General features: G+C 35.5%; 1 protein-coding gene across 1 annotated transcript in view; it reads left to right on the forward strand.

Moving 5' to 3' along the window:
* The window catches only part of FAM199X (family with sequence similarity 199, X-linked), a 28,490-nt gene extending 7,349 nt beyond the window's left edge, over nt 1–21,141 (forward strand). The window contains exons 2-6 of the mRNA XM_004286300.4: nt 1,042–1,261; nt 11,141–11,290; nt 11,677–11,838; nt 12,928–13,194; nt 14,478–21,141. Coding sequence (XP_004286348.1) covers nt 1,042–1,261; nt 11,141–11,290; nt 11,677–11,838; nt 12,928–13,194; nt 14,478–14,648 — 970 coding nt within the window. The 3' untranslated portion in view covers nt 14,649–21,141. The remainder of the gene's footprint in view (nt 1–1,041; nt 1,262–11,140; nt 11,291–11,676; nt 11,839–12,927; nt 13,195–14,477) is intronic.
* The last annotated feature ends 1,109 nt before the right edge of the window (nt 21,142–22,250 follow it).

Genomic DNA, 22,250 nt, shown 5'->3' on the forward strand with positions numbered 1-22,250 from the left:
TATATATTTATATAAATAATTATAAACAAAACGGTTTCATCTCAGTATTATTTGTAATACCAAAAAAAGAATTGGAAACAGCCTGAGTACCTATTATTGAAGGAATAATGTTAAATAAATTATGATACATTGAATCAGTGGAATATTATATAGGCATTAAAATGTTTTCAAGTAATATAGTTGGGTAAATATTCAGTATATAATGTTAAGTGAATAAAAGTAGGATACTAATATCTATCTACACACACGCACACACACACAATGCTGATTCTGTAAAAATGTACATATTCTTGTAGAAAAAAGTGCCAAAACATTATGGATCATTTATTGTTAGTTAGTGGAATTATTGGTCATTTTAGTCTTATTCATCACTCCTTTCTTGTTCCAGCATCTTTGCAATGATCCTGTATATCATTGATATGTAAAAGTTATTTAAATATAAGAAACACTTTGAGCTTCTACCTGTGTACTTTGTCGGTGCTTTTCTCTGCCCTGCACTGGCTACTCTCTTCCTTTAATAATAATAGCTGCCATGTATTGAGCACATTTTATGTCTGCTGAGTGCTCTGTATGCATTCTCATATAATGTAAATAGTAACCGCGTTTTAAAGATGATGACCCAGACTTGGGGAGGATTTGTTTCGCTTCAGATCAAACAGCAGGCAAGTGACAGAGCAAGAATTTGAACTCAGTCCGGCTCCAGTCAGACCGATAGGAAAGTAGAGAATAGTGTATTGAACCCCATATACCCATCATGCAGCTTCAACAATTACATATGGCAGTGTGCTTTATCTATACCCCGACTCATTCCTCAACCCCTTCCTTATAATTTTGAGACAAATATCAGACATATTCATTCATAAATATTTTAGTATGTATCTTTAAAAGATAAGAGCTCTTTTGAAAATAATCACAATATCATTATCGTATCTAAAAATATGCTCATATTCCTCATAAATGTAATAATCGTATCCTATTTGTATCTTAAAATTGTGTGGGTTCTGTAGTTTCTGTTGTGATTTCTTTTGTGTTGTTTTTAAGGTGGAACTTAACTTCCTGTGGAACAAGTGTGGCCAGCTCAGAATGCAGTGAAGAGCTGTTTTCATCAGTTTCTGTTGGAGATCAAGATGATTGCTATTCCCTATTAGATGATCAGGACTTCACGTCTTTTGATTTATTCCCTGAGGGGAGTGTCTGCAGTGATGTCTCTTCTTCTATTAGCACATACTGGGATTGGTCAGATAGCGAATTTGAATGGCAGGTAGGATTTTTTTTCTTATATTGCCATCATTACTCCATAAGTAGAAGTATGAATTTCTGTTTTGGTATTTTCATCTCTACCTCAAAGTAAATTTCTCCAATGTTTATTCAGTCCTGGAGATTCTCTGACAGCATTAAGAATTAGAAGAAATATGTATCCTTTATTTTTGCTAACGTACCTTTTAGGCGTCTCACGCTACAGGTACCTTTTGTACATTTTCATGTAATTTAATTGTATAATGTTCCTGTTATATATCATTAGTACCTTTGTGTGCATTAATCCAAGCAAATTTTCTCTTTACTGATAAATGGCCTTCATGTCCTTATAGGCACAATACCTTTACATCAAGGTCACGTTATATATCTAAGATCACAAACCACTGCATAATACATAATTTTTCATTGTTATTAGGAATATAATTTCTCATTTTGTATTCTCTTCATATGTAGAGTTGTTTTTCACCTAACAATGTTTTTTCTTCTGTGGCACATATACCACATAAAATGGCTTTGTGGCAAATTGCACTCATCATAAGGCAGCATTTCCAAACAGTCTTTCAGAAAATGTAGATCATGTTATGGCAACATCCGTTTTCTGATTGTAAAACACAATAACGTTTGAAGAAGCGTTCCTTGCATACAGCAACTGTTATATTCAACAAATACTTGAATATCTACTATGTTTGAAAGCCATCTAAATACTTGAAGTTGTTTTCCAAAGGATGAATCAAACATTTTATTTCAAAAAAAATTTTTTTTGATTTTTTATTTATTTATTTTTTTGCAGTACGCGGGCCTCTCACTGTTGTGGCCTCTCCATAACAGTTGCGGAGCACAGGCTCAGCGGCTATGGCTCACGGGCCCAGCCGCTCCTCAGCACGTGGGATCTTCCCGGACCGGGGCACAAACGCGTGTCCCCTGCATCGGCAGGCGGACTCTCAACCACTGCGCCACCAGGGAAGCCCTATTTCAAACAATTTTTATTAAAATATCAAATAATACCAAATAGCATAAAATTAAAAATAAGTCTCCAAGTCCCACTCTTCTGTGGTTACCACTGATAAGAGCTTGTGCAGATACAAGTGTGCTTGCACAGCGTTAAAAACACACAGAGGGACTTCCCTGGTGGTCCAGAGGTTAAGACTCTGCGCTTCCACTGCAGGGGCCACAGGTTCGATCCCTGTTTGGGGAAATAAGATCCCGCATACTGCTTGGTGAGGGCACCCCCCCACCAAAAAAAAAAAAAAAAACACACAAAAATGGGATCACACTTCAGCCACTGTTTGGCCCTCTGCTTTTTTCAACTACCTGTACTATGTCTCATTCTTTTTGATAACTGCATCATAATTTAATCAGTTCCCTAATGATGAATGTTTAGGTTGGTTTCAGTTTTTTCTTGTTATAAACAATGCTATACTGAAAATTAAGAGGTTTTTAAAGAGGAAAATATAATCCACAGCCCCTCTGTTTTTAAATTTTATTTTATTTCAAATGCTTCTATTTCATATACAGTTGTAAATATGATTTGGATAAAAATTTTTAAAAATTGAGATAAAATATACCATTTTAATAATTCTAACATGTATAATTCAGAGATTTTTAATATATTCACAGTGTTGTGCAGCCATCACCACTATCTAATTCCAGGACATTTCTATCACTCCAAAAGAAACCAATGCCTGTTAGTAGATAGTCCCAATTTCCCCCTGCCCCCATCACCTGGCAACCACTAATCTACTTTCTCTATGAATTTACCTATCTGGATATTTAATATAAATGTACTCATATAATATGTGGACTTTTGTGTCTGGGGTCTTTCACTTAGCATAATGTTTTCAAGGTTCATCCATGTTATAGCATATAGTATTTCATTCCTGTCTTAAGTCAGCTCGAGCTGCTGTAACAAATACCATAGACTGGGTGGCTTAAACAACAAACACTTATTTCTCACAGTTCTGGAGCCTGAAAGTCCAAGATCAGAATGCCGTCATGGACAGGTTCTGGTGAGCACCCTCTTCCTGGTTTGCAGATGATTGCCTTTTGCTGTATCCTCACATAGAGGTGGAAGAGAGAGATAGCTCTGGTCTCTTGGTCCTCTTATAAGGTCACCAATCCCATCACACAGGCTCCACCCTCATGACCTCGTATAAACCTAATTACCTCCCAAAGCCCCACCTCCAAATATCATCATGTTGGGGATTAGGACTTCAAGATATGGATTTGGGGGGTGACAAACATTTAGTCCATAACAATTCCTTTTTATGGCTGAATATTCCATTTTATGGATACATAACATTTTGTTTATTCATTCATCAACTGATGGATTGTTTCCACTTTGGGGCTGTTATAAATAATACTGCTATGATCATTCAGGTACAAGTTTTTATATGGATGTATATTTTTAATTCTCTTGGATATACACTGGAAGTTGCTGGGTCATGTGATAACTTTATGTTTAACTTTTTGGGGAACTGCCAAAATGTTTTCCAAAGTGGCTGTACCATTGTACATTTTCACTAGCAATACATGAAAGTTCCAGTTTCTCCACATCCTTTCTAACACTTGGTATCGTCTGTCTTTTTTATTATAGTCATCCTACTGTGTGTAAAGTGGTATCTCATTGTGGTTTTGATTTGCATTTCCCTAATGGCTAATGATGAAGAGCATCTTTTCATGTCTTATTGGCCATTCGTATATCTTCTTCAGGGAAAATGTCTATTCAGATCCTTTGCCCATTTTTAAATTGCATTGTCTTTTATTGTTGAATTGTAAGAGTACTTTATATGTGATGGCTACTAGGCTCTTATATACATGATTTGCAAAAATATTTCCCATTCTGTAGGTTGTCTTTTCATTTGATATAGTGTCCTTCAATACACAAAAGTTTAAATTTTATAGAAGTCTAATTTATTTTTTCTTAGAGTTCTGTTCTTCTGATGTCATATTTTAAAAACCATTGCTTATTCCAAGGTCATGCAGATTTTTCATCTTTTTCCTTCTTAGAATTTTAGAGCTTTAGTTCCTACATTTAGATCTTTGATCCTTTTGAGTTACTTTTTATATATGGCATAAGGTAGGACTTCCAAGTTCATTCTTTTGCATGTAGATATCCAGTTGTCCCAGCACCAGTTGTTGAAAAGACTAATTTTTTCCTTATCTAATGGTCTTGGTACCCTTGTGGAAATGAATTGGTCATAGATGTTTATAGGTTTAGTTCTGGACTCTCGATGCTATTCCATTGATACATATATCTATCCTTATGCCAGGATATCCTTATCCTTATGTTTTGATTACTCTAGCTTTGTAATAAGGTTTGAAATCAAGAGGTGTGAGTTCTCCCACTTTGTTCTTCTTTATCAAAGTTTAGGATCAGGTTGTCCATTTCTGCAAAAAGGGAAGTTGGAATTTTGATAGGGATTTCATTGAATCTGTAGATCAATTTGGGGAATGTTACTGTCTTAACAGTATTATTAAATATTTCAGTCCATGAACATGGGCTGGAATGTATTTAAGCCTTCTTTAATTTCTTTCAATGATGTTTTATAGTTTTCTGTGTTTAAGTTTTATAGTTCCTTGGTTCAGTTTATTCCTAAACATTTTATTCTTTTGATACAGTTGTAAATGAAATTGTTTTCTTAATTTCATTGTTTGGATTATTCATTGCTAGTGTATAGGAATACAGTTGAGTTTCGTATATTGATTTTGTACCTGCAACTTTGCTGTACTTATGTATTAGTTTTAATAGTTCTCTTTTTCTGTGTGGATTCTCTAGGGTTTTCTATATTTAAATCATGTCATCTGTGAATAGAGATGGTTTTCCTTCTTCATTTCCAATCTGGATAGTTTTTTTTTTTTTCTTGCTTAATTGCCCTGGCTAGATCTCCAGTACAGTGTTGAATAGAAGTGGCAAAAGCAGGCATCCTTGTTTTTTTTCCTGATCTTAGGGGAGAAGCTTTCAGTCTTTCACCTTTGAGTATGTTAGCTGTAGGTTTTTCACAAATGTCCTTTATTACCATATTGAAGCATTTCCCTTTTATTCCTAGTTTGTTCAGTGTTTTTATCTGAAAGGGTGTTAGATTTTTTTGTTTGTTTTTTGTTTTGTTTTGTTTTTGTTTTGCTGTACGCGGGCCTCTCACTGCTGTGGCCTCTCCCATTGTGGAGCACAGGCTCCGGATGCGCAGGCTCAGCGGCCATGGCTCACGGGCCCAGCCGCTCCGCGGCATGTGGGATCCTCCCAGACCGGGGCACGAACCCACGTCCCCTGCACTGGCAGGACTGTCAACCACTGCGCCACCAGGGAGGCCCCTACATTGATTTTTGTATGATGACTCACCCTTGCATTCCTAGAAGTAATCCTAATTGGTCATGGTATATAATCCTTTTAATTTGCTGCTGGATTTGGTTTGCTAGTATTTTGTTGAGGACTTCTGCATCGGTTTTCATAAAGGTTATTGGTCTGTAGTTTTCCTTTCTTGTGATGTCTTTGTATCACTTTGGCCTCATAGAATGAGTTGGGCAGTGTTCCCTTCTGGATAAGATACTATAATAAAATTCTCATTTAACATATAAACTTCTTCATGATCTGCAAATTATTCACTTAATGACTACATAATAGTCCTGGTACTCTAGTATGTCAGAACTTATGAAACCATTCCACTATTTACCTCTGTTTCAGTTTTTTTTTCTATTATAGATAACACAGCAGTGAGCATCTTTGTGTGGGTACTTTTTTTATTTTTCAGTGCCTCGTTTTTAAAAAAATTTATTGAAGTATAGTTGATTTACAGTGTTGTATTAATGTCTTATGTACAGCAAAGTGACTTGGTTATACATATATATATATATATATATATATATATATTCTTTTTCATCTTCTTTTCCATTATGGTTTATTACAGGATATTGAATATAGTTCCCTGTGCTATACAGTAGGACCTTGTTGTTTATCCATCCTATATATAATAGTTTGCATCTGCTAATCCCAAACTCCCATTCCTTCCCTTCCCTACTTCCCAGTGCCTCATTTTTTTAAAGTGCACACTTTGTATTGAAAATAAGACCACAAGGATTCTTAACACAGTATAAGCAAATGGAGTTCTGATAATTCTGATAAATATTTTTTCTGCTTATTTCATGTGACTTAATTTAGAGTTATCATCCATAATGTTGCAAAATGGCAGGCGCTTTTTAATTTTAATTGCTGACTTCTTCACTCATTTTATGAGTAGAGTGGAAAACTATCCCCGACCACTCACTGTTAATGCACATGACTGACAACACTGAAACAAAAATAAGGCCTGCCTTAGTAATGTGTTTTCCACTTCTGAAATTGGAGTGTAGGTACTCTGTTACCATGGATATTTGCTGTTTAAATATGCTGAAAGGTTTAAAATGCTCTCTTGTCTTTGTGGGATCTCATAATCATGAACAGTAAATTACCCCAGAAGATAATTACAAATTATGTATTAGGATTAATGTAGGCTAAAAATCATTGACTGTAGTTTAAAAATTCGTATTACCTCTGTTGTGATTAAAATCTGCATCTGTTTAAATCTTTCTTTTAGACAGATGTTTCAGTTACTACTAAAGTAAATATAAATGATTCATAGATTCTCTGGGAAGAGAAATGCTAACTGCTTGGCAAGGCAGGATTTTAACCTTAGAATGAAGTAGCATTTTAGCATTTGAAGTAGCATGAAAACATCTTGCCTTGTTGATAGTTTTCTTTGCTTGCAGTCCTTTTACTATTAAAGATATATTTGACTAGTCTTAGAACTTGAGAAATTATTTTATTGTTGAGCAGGAAAGCATAGAAAATTTAAAGAGTGAGTAATTCAGCTGTCATGCTTGAAACCTAGAGGTACAGTTTGAAATTGCACATCAGCTGTTAAAGAAATGAGCTTACTCATAAAATTTTGCTGCATACTGCAGAAAATATGGCAGAGGTTTGATTTAATTCTCCTTACTTGTCACAATTACTGATTCTAATATAGATATACCAAATATTGTTGTCCATGAAAAATACGAGATGAGAATTATTAAGCATTTTTATCCTGAAATATATTATCAGTTATAAAATGGAAAATTGCTGGTCTAATAAATACACAGGAGCACATACAGTTAATTCTCCTGTATATCTGCAGCTCTAATCCCCTATCTCCAATTGACTACTTGACATTTCCAGTTGAATGACCTTATTATTTAATGCTAGCCCATTATCTGATGCTGAGTCCTTGATCAGTGATGCAACTTCCAATTACAGTGTTTCCATGGGGGGAAAAAAGACTCTGCTTTGTGACATGTCTTACAGTGTATTGTAAAATGATTATTGTCATTTCAAAGGACACTTGTACTTGCTTTTCTCATTATCACTGCAAACTCTCCATATCCCAAATTGCATTCTTCTCTCATTCCAAACTACCTGCAGGGCAGGACAGCCTGACATAGTCGAAAGCACTGGACTTGTGTCCTTCTTTGGATGGTGCCACTAACCGTATGACCCTCCCTGGATATCATTTTTCCCTTATTTGTACAATGAGGTGTAGGACTAGAAGATCTATATAACATTACTTCAGGTCTCTTGCCATAAAAAATGAGGTCTTTAAGGGTTGTATGTTAACCAGGGTGGGTTGTATGACCATGAAATGTTGCCAGTTTTCTTCTGGTCTCACATATGGCCATTTGACTATTATCCTTATCCATTCAGTTATCAAATAGTCTTATAAATTGTATTTCATTTGAAAATTTCCCTATCTGCTCCCATTTTTCTTTCCATTTTTGCTTATCTTAGTCCAGGCCCAGATCACAAGAAAAGAGCTTCCTAATTCCAGTCTTTCCTCTATTTTGTCCCCATACTGCTTTTTAACTCATCTTCCCTCAAGACCAATTTCATCATTACTACTTCTACTTAGAAATGTTATTGGTCTACTTCTTCATATCATATAACAGCTCTAGTTCGTTTGTTAAACTTTCAAATCCCTAGCACTGATTTTCTGTTTTAATTATATTGGTCTCCTTAACCTCATCCTGTGTTTTTTTCTTCCACCTATGGTTTTATTAACTTATTCTCCTTACCTGAATACCTTTTCCTTTTCCCCATGCTGTCATTCCAAGAGACTACCTTGTGAAATTTAACCCAGCCACTTTAGCAACATGAGATATTCTCTGAGGGTTTATGCTCCTTTTTAAAAAGGGTTTAAAACCATGGCAAGGTATAGAAAAAGGGACATACTGCGATTTATTGAGTATCACCCATGTGCCAGACATGTTACCTTTTGTAAATCTCTCAACAGTCCTTTGAGATGGATGACAGTAACCATAACTTACTGAAGACCGTGAAGCTCAAAGAAGGGAACTAACCTACACAAGATCACATGACTAGTGAGCAGTGGGGCTGGGATTTGATTTGAACTCTGTTTGGGGTCTTTTAACCTCTCCCCAGAAAAAAATGGCCAAAGAACCATTAATTGCCTATCTTTTTCCACCCACCCCCCCAACAAACATGTAAACATAATTAAAGGCACAAATTAGGGGGCTTCCCTGGTGGCACAGTGGTTGAGAGTCCGCCTGCTGATGCAGGGGACACGGGTTCGTGCCCCGGTCCGGGAGGATCCCACATGCCGTGGAGCGGCTGGGCCCGTGAGCCATGGCCGCTGAGCCTGCGCGTCCGGAGCCTGTGCTCTGCAACGGAAGAGGCTGCAACAGTGAGAGGCCCGTGTACCGCAAAAAAAAAAAAAAAAATAGGCACAAATTAAAATGCTTAACATACAGTCTGGCACTTAGCAGATATAGGCTACAGGTGAATTCTTTTCTTAAGTTTTGAGAGTATAGATACTTTGAGAGTTCCTTTCTCTACCTAATTTATCAAAGGAGCTTGAAGTAGGGGAGGCCTTTCATCTGACAAGGAGCATCTCATTTTGTTTTAGGAACCCCAGGGAGATCTTTAACATAGTAATGTTGTGATTTGAAGTTTTTCAAAGGGAAAATAGCAAAATGTTTTACTGACGTTAAAGGCTGAAAAAGAGATGGCCTTCATGTGTGCATTCAGCAATCATTCTTTCATTACACTGACTAGATAACATTTGAGCTAAGGGTGAACAAGAAGTGTTAGTTAGTGAGATTTTAAAGGAAGTCATACAGATTGTTGGATGTCACTTATATGCTGAGATTCATCAATGACAGTCAAAGTGAAAATGTGGTTTTTAAGAGTAATAGCTAACTTGGATAACTTCATTCTAAACATCATGGTCACCTTGCGTAGTGATCAACCCCCTTTTTGTGGCTTCACTCATCTCTTCTATGCAATTGACTCCCCAGTGCCTGCCCCCTTGTAGTTCTCTAAGCTTTAATCTTGTAGCTTCAACTCACGCTAGGTATTTCCATTGATGACTTGTCATCTCAGACATGCGTTTGTTATTTGCTATATTTATATTATAGCACAAAAATTATATGTTTGTGCTATTGTATTATCTTTCCAATTAGAATATAAAGTTCTTATGTAAGGACCATGACTTAGGCTCCTTTGGATTCCCTGTACCTGTTACAGTGCTGTGGGTACAATAGGAGGCCAAACACATGTGATTGCAGTAATCTGCATGGATAAAGTGGCTTTTCTTTTTGGTAACTTCAAAAGCCTAGTAATCACCTAGAGTTCAGATATAATTGCAAAGTCTGTAGAACCAAAACAACAAAAAGGTGCTGTTTTGTACATTGTAAAAATGAAAACATTATTTTTTTTTAATTTTTATTTTTTTGTGGTACGTGGGCCTCTCACTGTTGTGGCCTCTCCCGTTGCGGAGCACAGGCTCCGGACACGCAGGCTCAGCAGCCACGGCTCACGGGCCTAGCAGCTCCGCGGCATGTGGGATCTTCCCGGACTGGGGCACGAACCCGTGTCCCCTGCATCGGCAGGCGGACTCTCAACCACTGCGCCACCGGGGAAGCCCGAAAACATCATTTTTGAAGATTGTTATGTACTCATTGTAGAAGAAAATATTTTATCTTTCTGAAAAATGACTTAAACACATTTATTTAAAATTAAATCCATTCTGACTTTTGGAGGTGATGGATATGTTTATTACCTTGATTGTGATGATGCTTTCATGGGTGTATGCATATGTCCAAAGTCATCAAATTGTATATATGAAATATGTACAGTTCTTTGTATATCAGTTATAGCTCAACAAAGCTGTTAAAAGATTAAATCCATTCTAACTGATTTTTAATAGGCAGTATAAAATTATAGCACATATTTTTGCTGATTTGATTTTCTGTGTGTTAGGCTTCTTGCTTTCTCCTTTGTCTACACGTTGTCTCTTGCCATTTTTTTCCAATTTTTCTTTTATAATACTTCTGGTCTTTAAAGTATTTTTCTTTATATTAACAACATATTTTAAATTAGTTTAATTGTCTCGAGGTTATGAATACAGACATGAGGACAAGGGCCATGATTTGTCTTTATATTGGCAGTATGTCTAGCACAGTGTCTGGCAAAGAGCCAGGTGGTGGCAGATCACTCAGGTCTCTTGAGATGGAGTCTACTGCTCCTTATTCATTATGCTGTGTGGGTCCTAGCCTATATTCACATTATGAATTTAAAACCTTAATGATGATTGACTCTCAAGTTAGCATTTTAACAAGCCTTGATTGTGACTTTAAGCTTTTGGAAAATATCTCTCATTGAATAAGTGACTGTATATACAAAGAGTATGTTGATGTTGCTGCTTTGTCTAAAATAGGAGTGGATCAGAGTTAATGTCTTCTGATTCTATATTTGTCATTAGTCTTTTATTAAAGTCATTTTTAATCAATACAAAACATGTGGCATTTACATTTTTTTAAATTTTTCTTTCCCTGCCCCCTTCTCCTTATTTTTATAAAGTTACCAGGCAGTGACATTGCCAGTGGGAGTGATGTACTTTCTGATGTCATACCCAGTATTCCAAGTTCACCTTGCCTGCTTCCTAAAAAGAAAAACAAGCACCTGAATTTAGATGAACTTCCTTGGAGTGCAATGACAAATGATGAACAGGTAGCGATCTCAACATTCTTAATTAAAAGCATATATGTGGGGGACTTCCCTGGTGGTCCAGTGGTTAAGATTCCGTGCTTCCAATGCAGGGTATGTGGGTTTGATCCCTGGTCGGGGAACTAAGATCCCACATGCTGCCTGGTATGGCCAAAAAACAAACAAACAAACAAAAAACACATATATGTGAAGCTTGATTTATTGCCTATTTAAAGCTACTGGATAAATGTGGATTGCTTAGTAAATATGAATTTGAGTTCTAACTAATTGCTTTGCAGGGAACAAATATAATATTAAGTGCTTCTGATATTTAAAACATTAAAAATTACACACTAAAAGATCAGAGGTTTTGGCATTGATCTTGTTTATTGTAATTTTTCATCATTTAGGTGGAATATATTGAGTATCTGAGTCGTAAAGTCAGTACTGAGATGGGTCTTCGGGAGCAACTTGATATTATTAAAATAATTGATCCTTCTGCTCAAATATCCCCTACAGACAGTGAGTTTATTATTGAACTTAACTGTCTCACAGATGAAAAACTGAAGCAGGTATGTAAAGAAAATACAGATTGTACAGCTATTGAAAATACCATTGTTTTATAACATGTATACTTGAATGGTCATATGTAAATACATAAATAATTAAGGTCAAAATCACTGCTATGAAATGTGATATTAGAACATGTGGTTTTAAGAGGTTTCATGTACATCTTACCTGGCTGTACCTTTCTGGGACCATGTGGATCTAGAACCTGCTTTTTAGTTATGCAGGTTTTGAAACCTAATTTCACAATTTTAGGGGTGGTTAGGCTAAATTATAGATTTATTCTAACTCAGTTTACAGAAGACCAATTGACAGAATCAAAATATTGATTATTGAGAGCTGTACTTGAGTGAACACCTGAGCTGGGGGATTTGAATAGTCTTATGCAGTAATGGAGCCTGGCTAGGGTAAAACAATGAATTTTCCTTCTCCTATTCTGAGGTACACATTTCTGGTATCTTCTAAATATAGGCTTTACTTCTCTTTCTCTGATACATAGCTGAATGAGTACTTATGTTCTACTTTTTATTTTTTTGCATTTATCATGATTTATGAAAAATTTCTCTCAGTATTTCTCTCAACAGACATACTATAATTTTCTACATTCCAGCCCATTTTTCATTAGTATGGTAAATTGATGCCTTGCATTTGAAGAGAGGTACTGTGGGCCCCTAGCTAAGATCTAGGAAACACTCTAATCTTAGATATAATCAGCAGCTTACTTAAATCATCTTAAGGTGCAACCTTTAAAAAATGCCTACTCTTATGCATTTTATTTTATTGTTAGTTTCTATTTCTGAGTGTTATTTTCTTATAATCCTAAATTCTATAGGCTAGTAGCCTTCCATTTACTGATTATATTTTATATGCTTTTAAAAATCTAACTCCATAATATCTATTCTAGAATTTTAAACATTGTCAATTTTTCTGGTACTTGTTTCTACATTTAGAGATTTCTTTTGTCTTTATATTCTACCTGTGTGCATCTGTAGCACATTTGACAATTTTAAGTACAATATTCTTCTTTTCTCCATTATTCTGAAGGCAGAATGTCGAGGAACAGCAGTAACCAATTTTTGTCTGTCTGTTCCAAGGTCAGAAACTATATCAAGGAGCATAGCCCTCGCCTACGGCCTGCAAGAGAGGCCTGGAAGAGAAGCAACTTTAGTTGCGCAAGCACCAGTGGAGTGAGCGGTGCCAGTGCCAGTGCCAGCAGCAGCAGTGCCAGCATGGTCAGTTCTGCAAGCAGCAGTGGGTCCAGTGTTGGAAACTCTGCTTCAAACTCCAGTGCCAACATGAGTCGAGCACACAGTGACAGCAACTTGTCTGCAAGTGCAGCAGAGCGGATTCGGGATTCAAAAGTAAAACGTCTAATCAATACAAAACTTTACCTTTCAGTATTAACATTAGTATTCCTTCATATAAATTTCTTGAAGAGTTATAATTATCCTGCTGTATAGATGCCTGTGGGTTTTGGTTTTAATTGAACAAGCAGGATTCTCTCCTATTGATCAAAGCCCTCTAGGCTGAGTGCTTTGAAATGCTGTTTTAACCCACAGCCATATTACCTTCAATTTTATCTGATTTTTATGTCTGTTTTAAGTAAGATAAATTGATGGAAATAATGAGTGAGTCTCAAGATTGCAATACTGACTGCAGCTTACTACTAAGCGGATCTTACTATGTTGCTGATGTTGCTGTCTATTAGCTCCTAAAAATGTTCTGTATGTTTTTTGTGTGTGTTAAATGTTTTCTTAATGTTTTAATCTTGAATGTTTCTTCTTAGCTCTTTTTAAAATGTAATCATGCTTTCTCTAATTTCTGTCTACTCTTCTGACAGTTGAAAAAATTCTGTATAATATTATTGGGCACATAAATAAGAAGTTTAAATGTGTACAGAATGGTTCTGTGATGCTTAGCAGGGGAGTTCGGTTCCTTGCAGTGGCGACAGTGTGGAGCCAACTTATGGATGATAAGGGTTTCTCTATAACTCTGGGAACCCAGTGGTGACAAGGATACACAGTGATTTCTTCCCTGATTCTTACCAAAGTAGCAGAAACATAGCCAGCTTTGTTGGTTGCCACGTGTTTTCTTTGGATATGTGGTCATTCCTTTTTGGCATCAGTTTGCCAGTGACAAGGAATAGAGTACCCACTGGGTTTCTAATGGACTTTTAAGATGGTATTTGCTTAATATGAAAAAGACATGGTTCTTTCCCAGCCATTGTAAAATTGCTAGTGCTTTTGGATGAAAGGCACCTTAAAAGCATAAGCATTAGAGATTTTGACAATGTTCTCTATATTTGTATTCAGTATTGTTCACTACATGTTTCCTCTGCACTGATACCAGTGTGCCTTAATTTGATATAAAAAAGTCTTAGAAATGATTGGTTGTCCATAACTAGTCAAATGATAAGTTTCAACCCTTCCTTATAAGAAGATTCACTAGTCAAATACCATTGAAATAGAATCTTGAAGAATCGTTTTCATGTCTAAGCTAATGGCTCACTTACTGGAACCAGGATTGTACTGCAGAGGAATTTGAACATCTCTAATCAGAAAATATAGAATTTGATCCATAAAATACTCTGGGGTAGATAGGCCAGAACTGAACCTTACTGATTTAGAAATTTTTATTTTGACAGAAGCGATCCAAGCAGCGGAAGTTACAGCAGAAGGCCTTACGCAAGAGGCAGCTGAAAGAGCAGAGGCAGGCTCGGAAGGAGAGGCTCAGTGGGCTATTCCTTAATGAAGAAGTGCTGTCCTTGAAAGTGACTGAGGAAGACCACGAAGCAGATGTAGATGTTTTGATGTAATAAGGATGAATTTATCAGCATTCTTTCTAAGCATTATTCTATCTTTATTTGTTTACATGCATCTTGACCAAACTTTTGTTGGTTAGGGCTGTGCTGATGTACTATTCATAATTTAGGTCTGTGCTTCTCAGCAGGTGGTCCTCAGACCAGCAGCTTCAGCATCAGCTGAGAAGTTATTAGAAATGCATACTCTTGGGCCCCACCCCAGACTTAGTGAATCAGAAATTCTGTGGGAGGGGCCTAGCATTGTGTTTTAACAGGCACCAGGTTATTCTGCCACACCCTCTAGTTTTAAGAACCACTGATTTAGTAAATGTTTTAACTATTTAAACTTCAGGGTGGTTAAGTGGGCTTTTTCAAAGACTAGTACTTTTACAGTTTAGAAGACTTTAAGGTACTGCTGACAAATAGTTTATTATGTCAGTATACATATGTAGAGATCATAATTCAGTTTCCTTCTTAATGTTATGATTTCTTAGTTTAGTTTTTCTAAAGGGCCATAGCATAATTCTCATTTCCTAGTGGACATCTTTTTTCCAGGTTGGGGTAGGGTGTGGATTGCTGTTTACAATAGTGCCTTCATTAGGTTTAGTTCTATCTGTTTTCATTAATTATTAACTCAAAGGTGTAAAAACAGGCCCTGATACCTTTCGTTAGGTTTGTTTTTGTTTTTCACTTTATGTAAATTCAGAATCCTTTCTGCCAGTGATGACTACTGAGAAAATAATGTTACTAGTGGCGAATTTTAGACATGATGCTATGTTGATTAATATTCAAAAGGAGAAATCAATTAAGCAAAACAACCAATTCTACTTTTCCACTGCTTTTTGAAATTTTAGGCTGTGAAACTGCCTTAAAGGCAGAAAATATCTCTATCAAGTTCTTTTGTAGGTCTTTTTATTTTCAGCACAGCTCTAATTTTTAAATATTTGGTGTAACAGCTTCTGGCATGTGAACAGGTTAATGTTCAAAATTAACTAAAGAAAACCCTTACAGTTCTGCTAAACTCTATAAATCGCTAGAAATACACTGAGCAGTGAGATATAAAAAAAACTTAGCTTCTTGGCTACTAATAGAACTCTAATTTTAAATGTGAAATCATGGAGTCCCTTTAAATGTTTTCATGGAGAGTTTGTTAAGAACATTAGAAGTAGTGTGATTCCTTTTATTTTTCCACACATCTTTAAACATTCACATGGGTTAAAAAAAAAGGAAACTGATACTACTGACAATCAAGCTGCTTTCTGACTTTCATAATTTTCTTTTTGTTGTGGAAACTTGGGAGGTAATCATAATTTTGTAGGAGGAGTTGTAATCAATACTTTTTTTTTTTGCGGTACGCGGGCCTCTCACTGTTGTGGCCTCTCCCGTCGCGGAGCACAGGCTCCAGATGCGCAGGCTCAGCGGCCATGGGCCACAGGCCCAGCCGCTCCGCGGCATGCGGGATCCTCCCAGACCGGGGCACGAACCCGTGTCCCCTGCATCGGCAGGCGGACTCTCAACCACTGCGCCACCAGGGAATCCCTAATCAATACTTTTTTAAACTCTAGAGTCAGCGGTTGATAGATTCCTACTTTTTTTTTTTTACATTGTATCATATCAAGTAACCTGTTAAAAAGATTAACAACTTAGATTCTTAATTCTCAGTTGATAGAAAGGCTTAACCTTTTCTTACAGTCATGTGTTTTGAAATTTTGATTTTATTTTGGTTCCTCAAAGGTTAAAGAATTGAAACTGAGGAAAAAAATTGATATATTGCAGCTTTGCTGAGGACTGTGGTATGGTTGTAACATTTCAAAGACTACTAAATTCATACTTTAAATTTTTACTAAAATAAAAGTATATACAGTTATCAGTTGGAGTAGTCCTTCTGACTTTCCTCCTACCCCCTCTTTGTGCTTCTAACTAGCTTAGAGGGCCCAAAGAGAGCTTGGGGATAGATCCCAGAATATTCTGAGGAAGACAGAAAGGGTCCACCTTGTTGTTTTCCCTTCCAAATATATGAAGAGTAAATGGAGAGAAGAGCAAATACAGATGAATTCTCTACCTGCTCTTAGCAAAAGCAAAATTCCAGGGAAGGATTGCCTGTTTTCTTTACCTACTCTTCAAGGAAAACAGGCTACTTTTGGAAATCATAGAGCAGCATTTATCTATTAAATACTTAGAAACAGTTTACTTGACAGTGACCAGTAAAAGAAAATCCTAATAAGACCAATTCCTCTACTCTCCCAACAGTCACATAGTCTTATTACCCTAGATTTAACTTAAGTCACTATTAAACAAGTTTACCAAAGCACCACAGAGCCAATTTTTAAAGTTTATAAAGGTTTGAGTGTTTATAGTAAAGTGCGCCATGAAATTTTGTGTAAACTGGATGCGCTGTTTTTACGGTACCATAAATTAGAGATAGCTCGTTAAGTTGGCTTGGAAGAGATTGAAAGAATGAAAAGAAAAGAAATTAAGCAACTTGGATTTGCTTATGATCGAAGAGGGAGATTACAAAGTTTTTCTCTACCTAACCCCCCCTCAAATAAACAGCAGAAAAAGACAAAAAATTCTCGTCTTTGTTAATGTGCTTTCCTTTTTTTTCGGTTTTATTGCCTCTTGTAGGTAATTCAAGTTTGAATTATTTCTTTCTTGGAATAAGTAATAAATTGAGTCTGGTCTCTTTCTGAGTTCAATTTAAAACAAATCCAACTCAATATTTATTTCTTTTTAAATATAAACCCCAACTAACCAATTAATAAAAATGTGAGATTTATTTGCTCCAGTGTCAGTTCTCATCTGTAGAGAGTTGATGTTGGAGCAAATAAGTCTTTCCTTTTAAAAATAAGCCTTCTTAACTGAGGGCATGATAAAAAATTAGCCTTGTTAACTAAGGGCATGATAAAGTCACATCAGATTTATCCAGAAACATTTTATTAGAGATCTTGTATGTATGTCAGTTATATCTCAACAAAACTGGAAAAGAAAAAGATTTCATAGAAGCCTGTCAGTCCCTACCACAGCTTTTAAAAGTGTGAACCTTGAATTTAAACAAAATGGCATGTCTTTTTCCACAGTTTTGCAACGGAGTTAAAGTAAGACAATGTAGTATAATGTGTAGTGGAGTATAAAGGGCTAATTCATTCTATCCCAAGAAGAACTTAGAGTAAAATAACTTTTTTTTCTTGAGACTTGTCTCATTTTTAGTTAGGTGTGTTGGCAGTTTTGTCCATTTCGTCAGTCCTTTGGGTTAACTAGATATTGCTGAATTAATCCCAGAAACTGACTTGTAATTTGATGACTCCATGAATTGGGTGGACATTTCATTTTATTTAGCTCTTAAAAGTGCTAAAACCCCTCATGAAGGAAAAATTTTAAGAAACTATTGTTATAAAGGTATCCAGATTCTGATGAGCTTTAAAAATTGTGAAATTGATCAAATGTCTTCATATTTAAGCCAAAAATGTTAGTACATGACAAATATAGAAGTCTTGTTCCCAGGATTCTCTAGCAAAATTTTTTGTTTGTGGCTTACTCTATATAGCCTCATGTGCCTTAAAGGTGAACTCTGTACTTTTCGTCAATATCAGGCTTTTCCAAACTCAAAAGTAATCTAAATGTTTTAATTCGTTTTATAAAATGCCCATGCTGTTGGATATCAGTAAGCAAAGGCATTAAGTCGAGCTACGTAATCAATGATAAGAGTGTATAACAAAACAAAAACCTTCAGATCTCAAGTTTCATTTGCATAACTTGATTTTTGGCCCAGCTAGATCATGGAAGAACATTGAAGTCAACTAAAGTATAGCTTAATGTATTCTTTTATCTTTTCCCCTGAAAAAAGTCATAAACCAGAATACTTTTTTTTTTTTTTTGGCTACGCTGTGTGGCTTGCGGGATCTTAGTTTCCCGACCAGGGATTGAACCCGGGCCCTCGGCAGTGAAAGCACAGAGTCCTAACCACCGGACTGCCAGGGGATTCCCGAGAATACTTTTTAAAACCAGATAACTCTGGAAAGATAATTTTCAAGGCAAAAATACTTTCAAGAACAGAGATTATATGGCAAGTTGATTCTCTTGTTAACTTTAGGGATTCTTTGTATTCATTCATGTAATAGCTGAACATTCCTTTTCCCTTTAACAAATTACCTTTTAGCACTTCTATCTAGAAGAAAAAACGTTTGCTTCAAATTGGGAGGGGGTTACTTAAAGTCAGTATATAGTATGAGATGGTTGATAGGAAAATTTCCAGTTACATTCAAATAATAGTAGTGATGTTGATTACACTGACATTCAACATGTCTAAACTTAGAGGTAAATTTAATCCTTAAAAGGACTATTAGGTAGAAAATAAGTATTTGTATACACATGTACTGTGGTAATTTTGGATTCATTTTAAGTCTGACAAAGTAAGATAAGTTTTATCTTTACAATGAAATTATGCTAAGTAGCAGGAAGTATCTGAGAGATATTTAGACCTAGGCATCCCTGTCAGTATCTGGAACGTAGCTCCTTAGAAATGCTTAATTCTTATTTCTTTGGAAAATAACTTATTTACTTATTCCAAAAGGCTTAGAAGGAACTATGAAAATTCCTCTAGGTTAACTGGCTATTAAGAGTAAGAAGTCAACTATACTTTGATAAAATTTTTTTTAAGGATAAAAAAGAGTAAGGAGGTTGCATGGTATAGCTGAGTTGACTCACTAAAATTTTATTTTCATATTTTTTCTAATATTAAAATTATTTGTTTTCAGCCCCCCTTCACAATTATATTTTAAACTAAGGTTATTAATGTTGTAACCTAGATCACATAATGGTAAATTAATTTTTAATTAGATATTCATACTGAACTTGGAGGAACTGATTTGGTCTTCTCTGATTTCAATATGTAATACTTTTTATTGTTAAATTTCTTTGTTACATCTTTGTGGTCAATGGAACCTGTGGAAATATGTGTTATTTTTTTGTGGTGAGGGATGGGGGTAGAAAAGAGGAGAGTTGTTCTAATTATACATATGCATTTTGATTATATAAAGGTAGATGTAGAATTAATATGTATAAATGACAAGTTAACACTTACTTATTCTGAATTGTTCTAAGGAACAGTGGCCTGAAGCCATGGCTTGTTTTGTGGAGCTGCTTGCTCTTTAATAGTAGCTGACCAATTGGATTTAAGTTGAGACTTTGGGGTTAGGTTATCAAGCTGAGGCTTTTAGGAATGGAGCAGACCATGTCTGTTCCTATAGTGGATCAATTTCATTTCTCCTTTGAGTACTCTAATTTAGATATAGGTATTATCCATTCTAAATCTTTGTGTTGGGAGTTTTATAGAACTGTTTTCAAAAGCTATTAAGGATAAACACAAGTATATGTAAAACATTTCACAGACGGTTAAAATTTTCAATTTTTTGTTTTAGTTTCAAAGGTTAGTTATGTAGCATCAATATCATAACCAAAGCAAGTAGGAAGTTGACTGGTTTGGAGAATCTTCAAGTAGTCTTAAATACTGTAATGTATCAGGTTGTTAACCAGGATTTTTTTCCTGTATTTCTGCTAAATGTATTACTATATTAATGCACTTTTGTATATATAACTGTCTTCTGTACATTCTGTACTTACTACAATGTATATAAAAGCTGTTTTTCCTGAAGCTGTGAGGGAAAAGCAATAGCTGTAATACAAGTCATTTCTATTTTGAGTTTCTTCTTGTACTTGAAAGTAGTTGTTCAGTAGTTAAATCTAAATGAGTATATATGGTTGTAATTAAAATGGCAATGTGGCAGAGCTGTCTTTTGAAACTGATTATCAGAATGAAAAGTGTTTTGGTTATTAAGAACTCTTGTAATATTTTAAACTGTCTCTTTTGATGTACCATGAATTCTTACAAACCCACTGCTGCTTACTACTTTATACTTCTGATTCTACTCCTTTTCATGTCTCATCCCAGAACATTTATCAACAGAGAAGAATTCCTCTCTTTTCTTTTGCTCATGGTTTGGTTAAGGCTCCATAAACTTGTGTTTTGTGAAAGCTCCAATTTCTCAAATGTCATTGGCAAATCATTTTTTTTCCTGGAAAGATCAGATTTCTAGAGAGATTAGCATTCATAGTAAGTGAAAATTAGGTCTAACAGTGTTTACAAAAAACCAGATCTATTTTCCTTATGTATTGTTCTAGAGTCTTTTTAAGTTATAATTATATAAATGTCTGTGAGCAGTTTTATGTATAGGTACAGAAGCAGTTCAGCTTTTCAGCAGCAACTTTATCTCCTGCCACTAGAGGGGGGTCTGTGGTTGCTCTCTCCTTCGGAAAATGTCTTAACTGCTTTGCTTTTGTTTTTAATTTCAGAGGTTGGAATCGACCTCATGCTCAAAATTTCTTTTGTGATATTAAATGCTTTGATTTGTTAGTCAAAGGTAAGTTAATTGAGCTTCTTTAATAAAGCCAATATTATTCATGCTTTTCTGTAATCTTCAATTTTTAATAAATGAGTTAGATATTAAGTGAAGTGTCTGTGTCTGTGTGTTTCTTAGGTAGTCTAGAGCTGTATATGCTGTTCATTATGGTAGCCCCAGCCACGTGTAGCTATTTAAATGAATTAAAATTAAAGTTAAAATTTAGTTCCTTCGTCCCATTAGCACCACTTCAAGTGCGCAGTAGCCACAGACGGTGAGAGGCTACTATATTGGAAAAAATACAGAACATTTCCATCATCACAGAAAGTTCTGTTGGATAGTACTGATCTAGATATTTGATGTTTTATGCAGCGACCACTATCATCATTTTACCAATAAACAGTAATCAGTGACTCAGAACTGCTGCCCACTAATCATTTATTAGTGATTGGTGTGAGAGGAAGAGTGAGCTGTATTTCATTTTCTACTTCATTAAAGCCACTATCTATGTTGGGAACTTGGTGGTTTAATGGAGAAATTTCTCAAATATTGACTATTTCATTTGACTATGAATACAATTTAATGTTTGAATAATGTGGAAATTGGGTGCCAGTTTCTGTTTTGATTGTTGCAAAGAGTGATACCATGGAGCTTTCTATGAGTTTATCCTTCTCTGATGCAAAATCAATTTTAAGTGACAATACTGGGACATAAATTTTTAAAGAATCCATTTTTTAAAAACTGTGCTTACAGATACGTAGAAGTATAAATTTCAGAATCATCCCTCAGAGTGCTTCTTTATTCTTGTGATGTGAGAACCTTAATAGAATCACTGTTACTTAGGTCTGACAATCTCTACCTTCTCCCTCACTATCAGTTTGAATCTCTTGGTAAGTGGGATGTTTATATTACATTATCTGTGTTTGTTAGTAATAGCTTGATAGATACTAGATTTAGGTAAAATGTTACTTCCCTTTGTAATGGGTGAATAACATTAATATTTTTAACATTCCAGTTTATTCATTTGGTTGCCAGGATACCATTATATGCTTTTTTTTCCCTTAAGAACAGCAGATAATTGAATTGGTACATTTTCTGCTTTGTCTTATAGAAATTTTGAAGTAGGACAGTAAAATGAATCCCCACATACCCATATTTCAGCTCTTCTCTCATGGCCAATCTAGTTTTCTTTTTCCTCTCTACCCACTCACCTTAACACTGA

The sequence above is a fragment of the Orcinus orca genome, chromosome X (assembly GCF_937001465.1).
Source record: "Orcinus orca chromosome X, mOrcOrc1.1, whole genome shotgun sequence".
Classification (NCBI taxonomy): Eukaryota; Metazoa; Chordata; class Mammalia; order Artiodactyla; family Delphinidae; genus Orcinus; species Orcinus orca.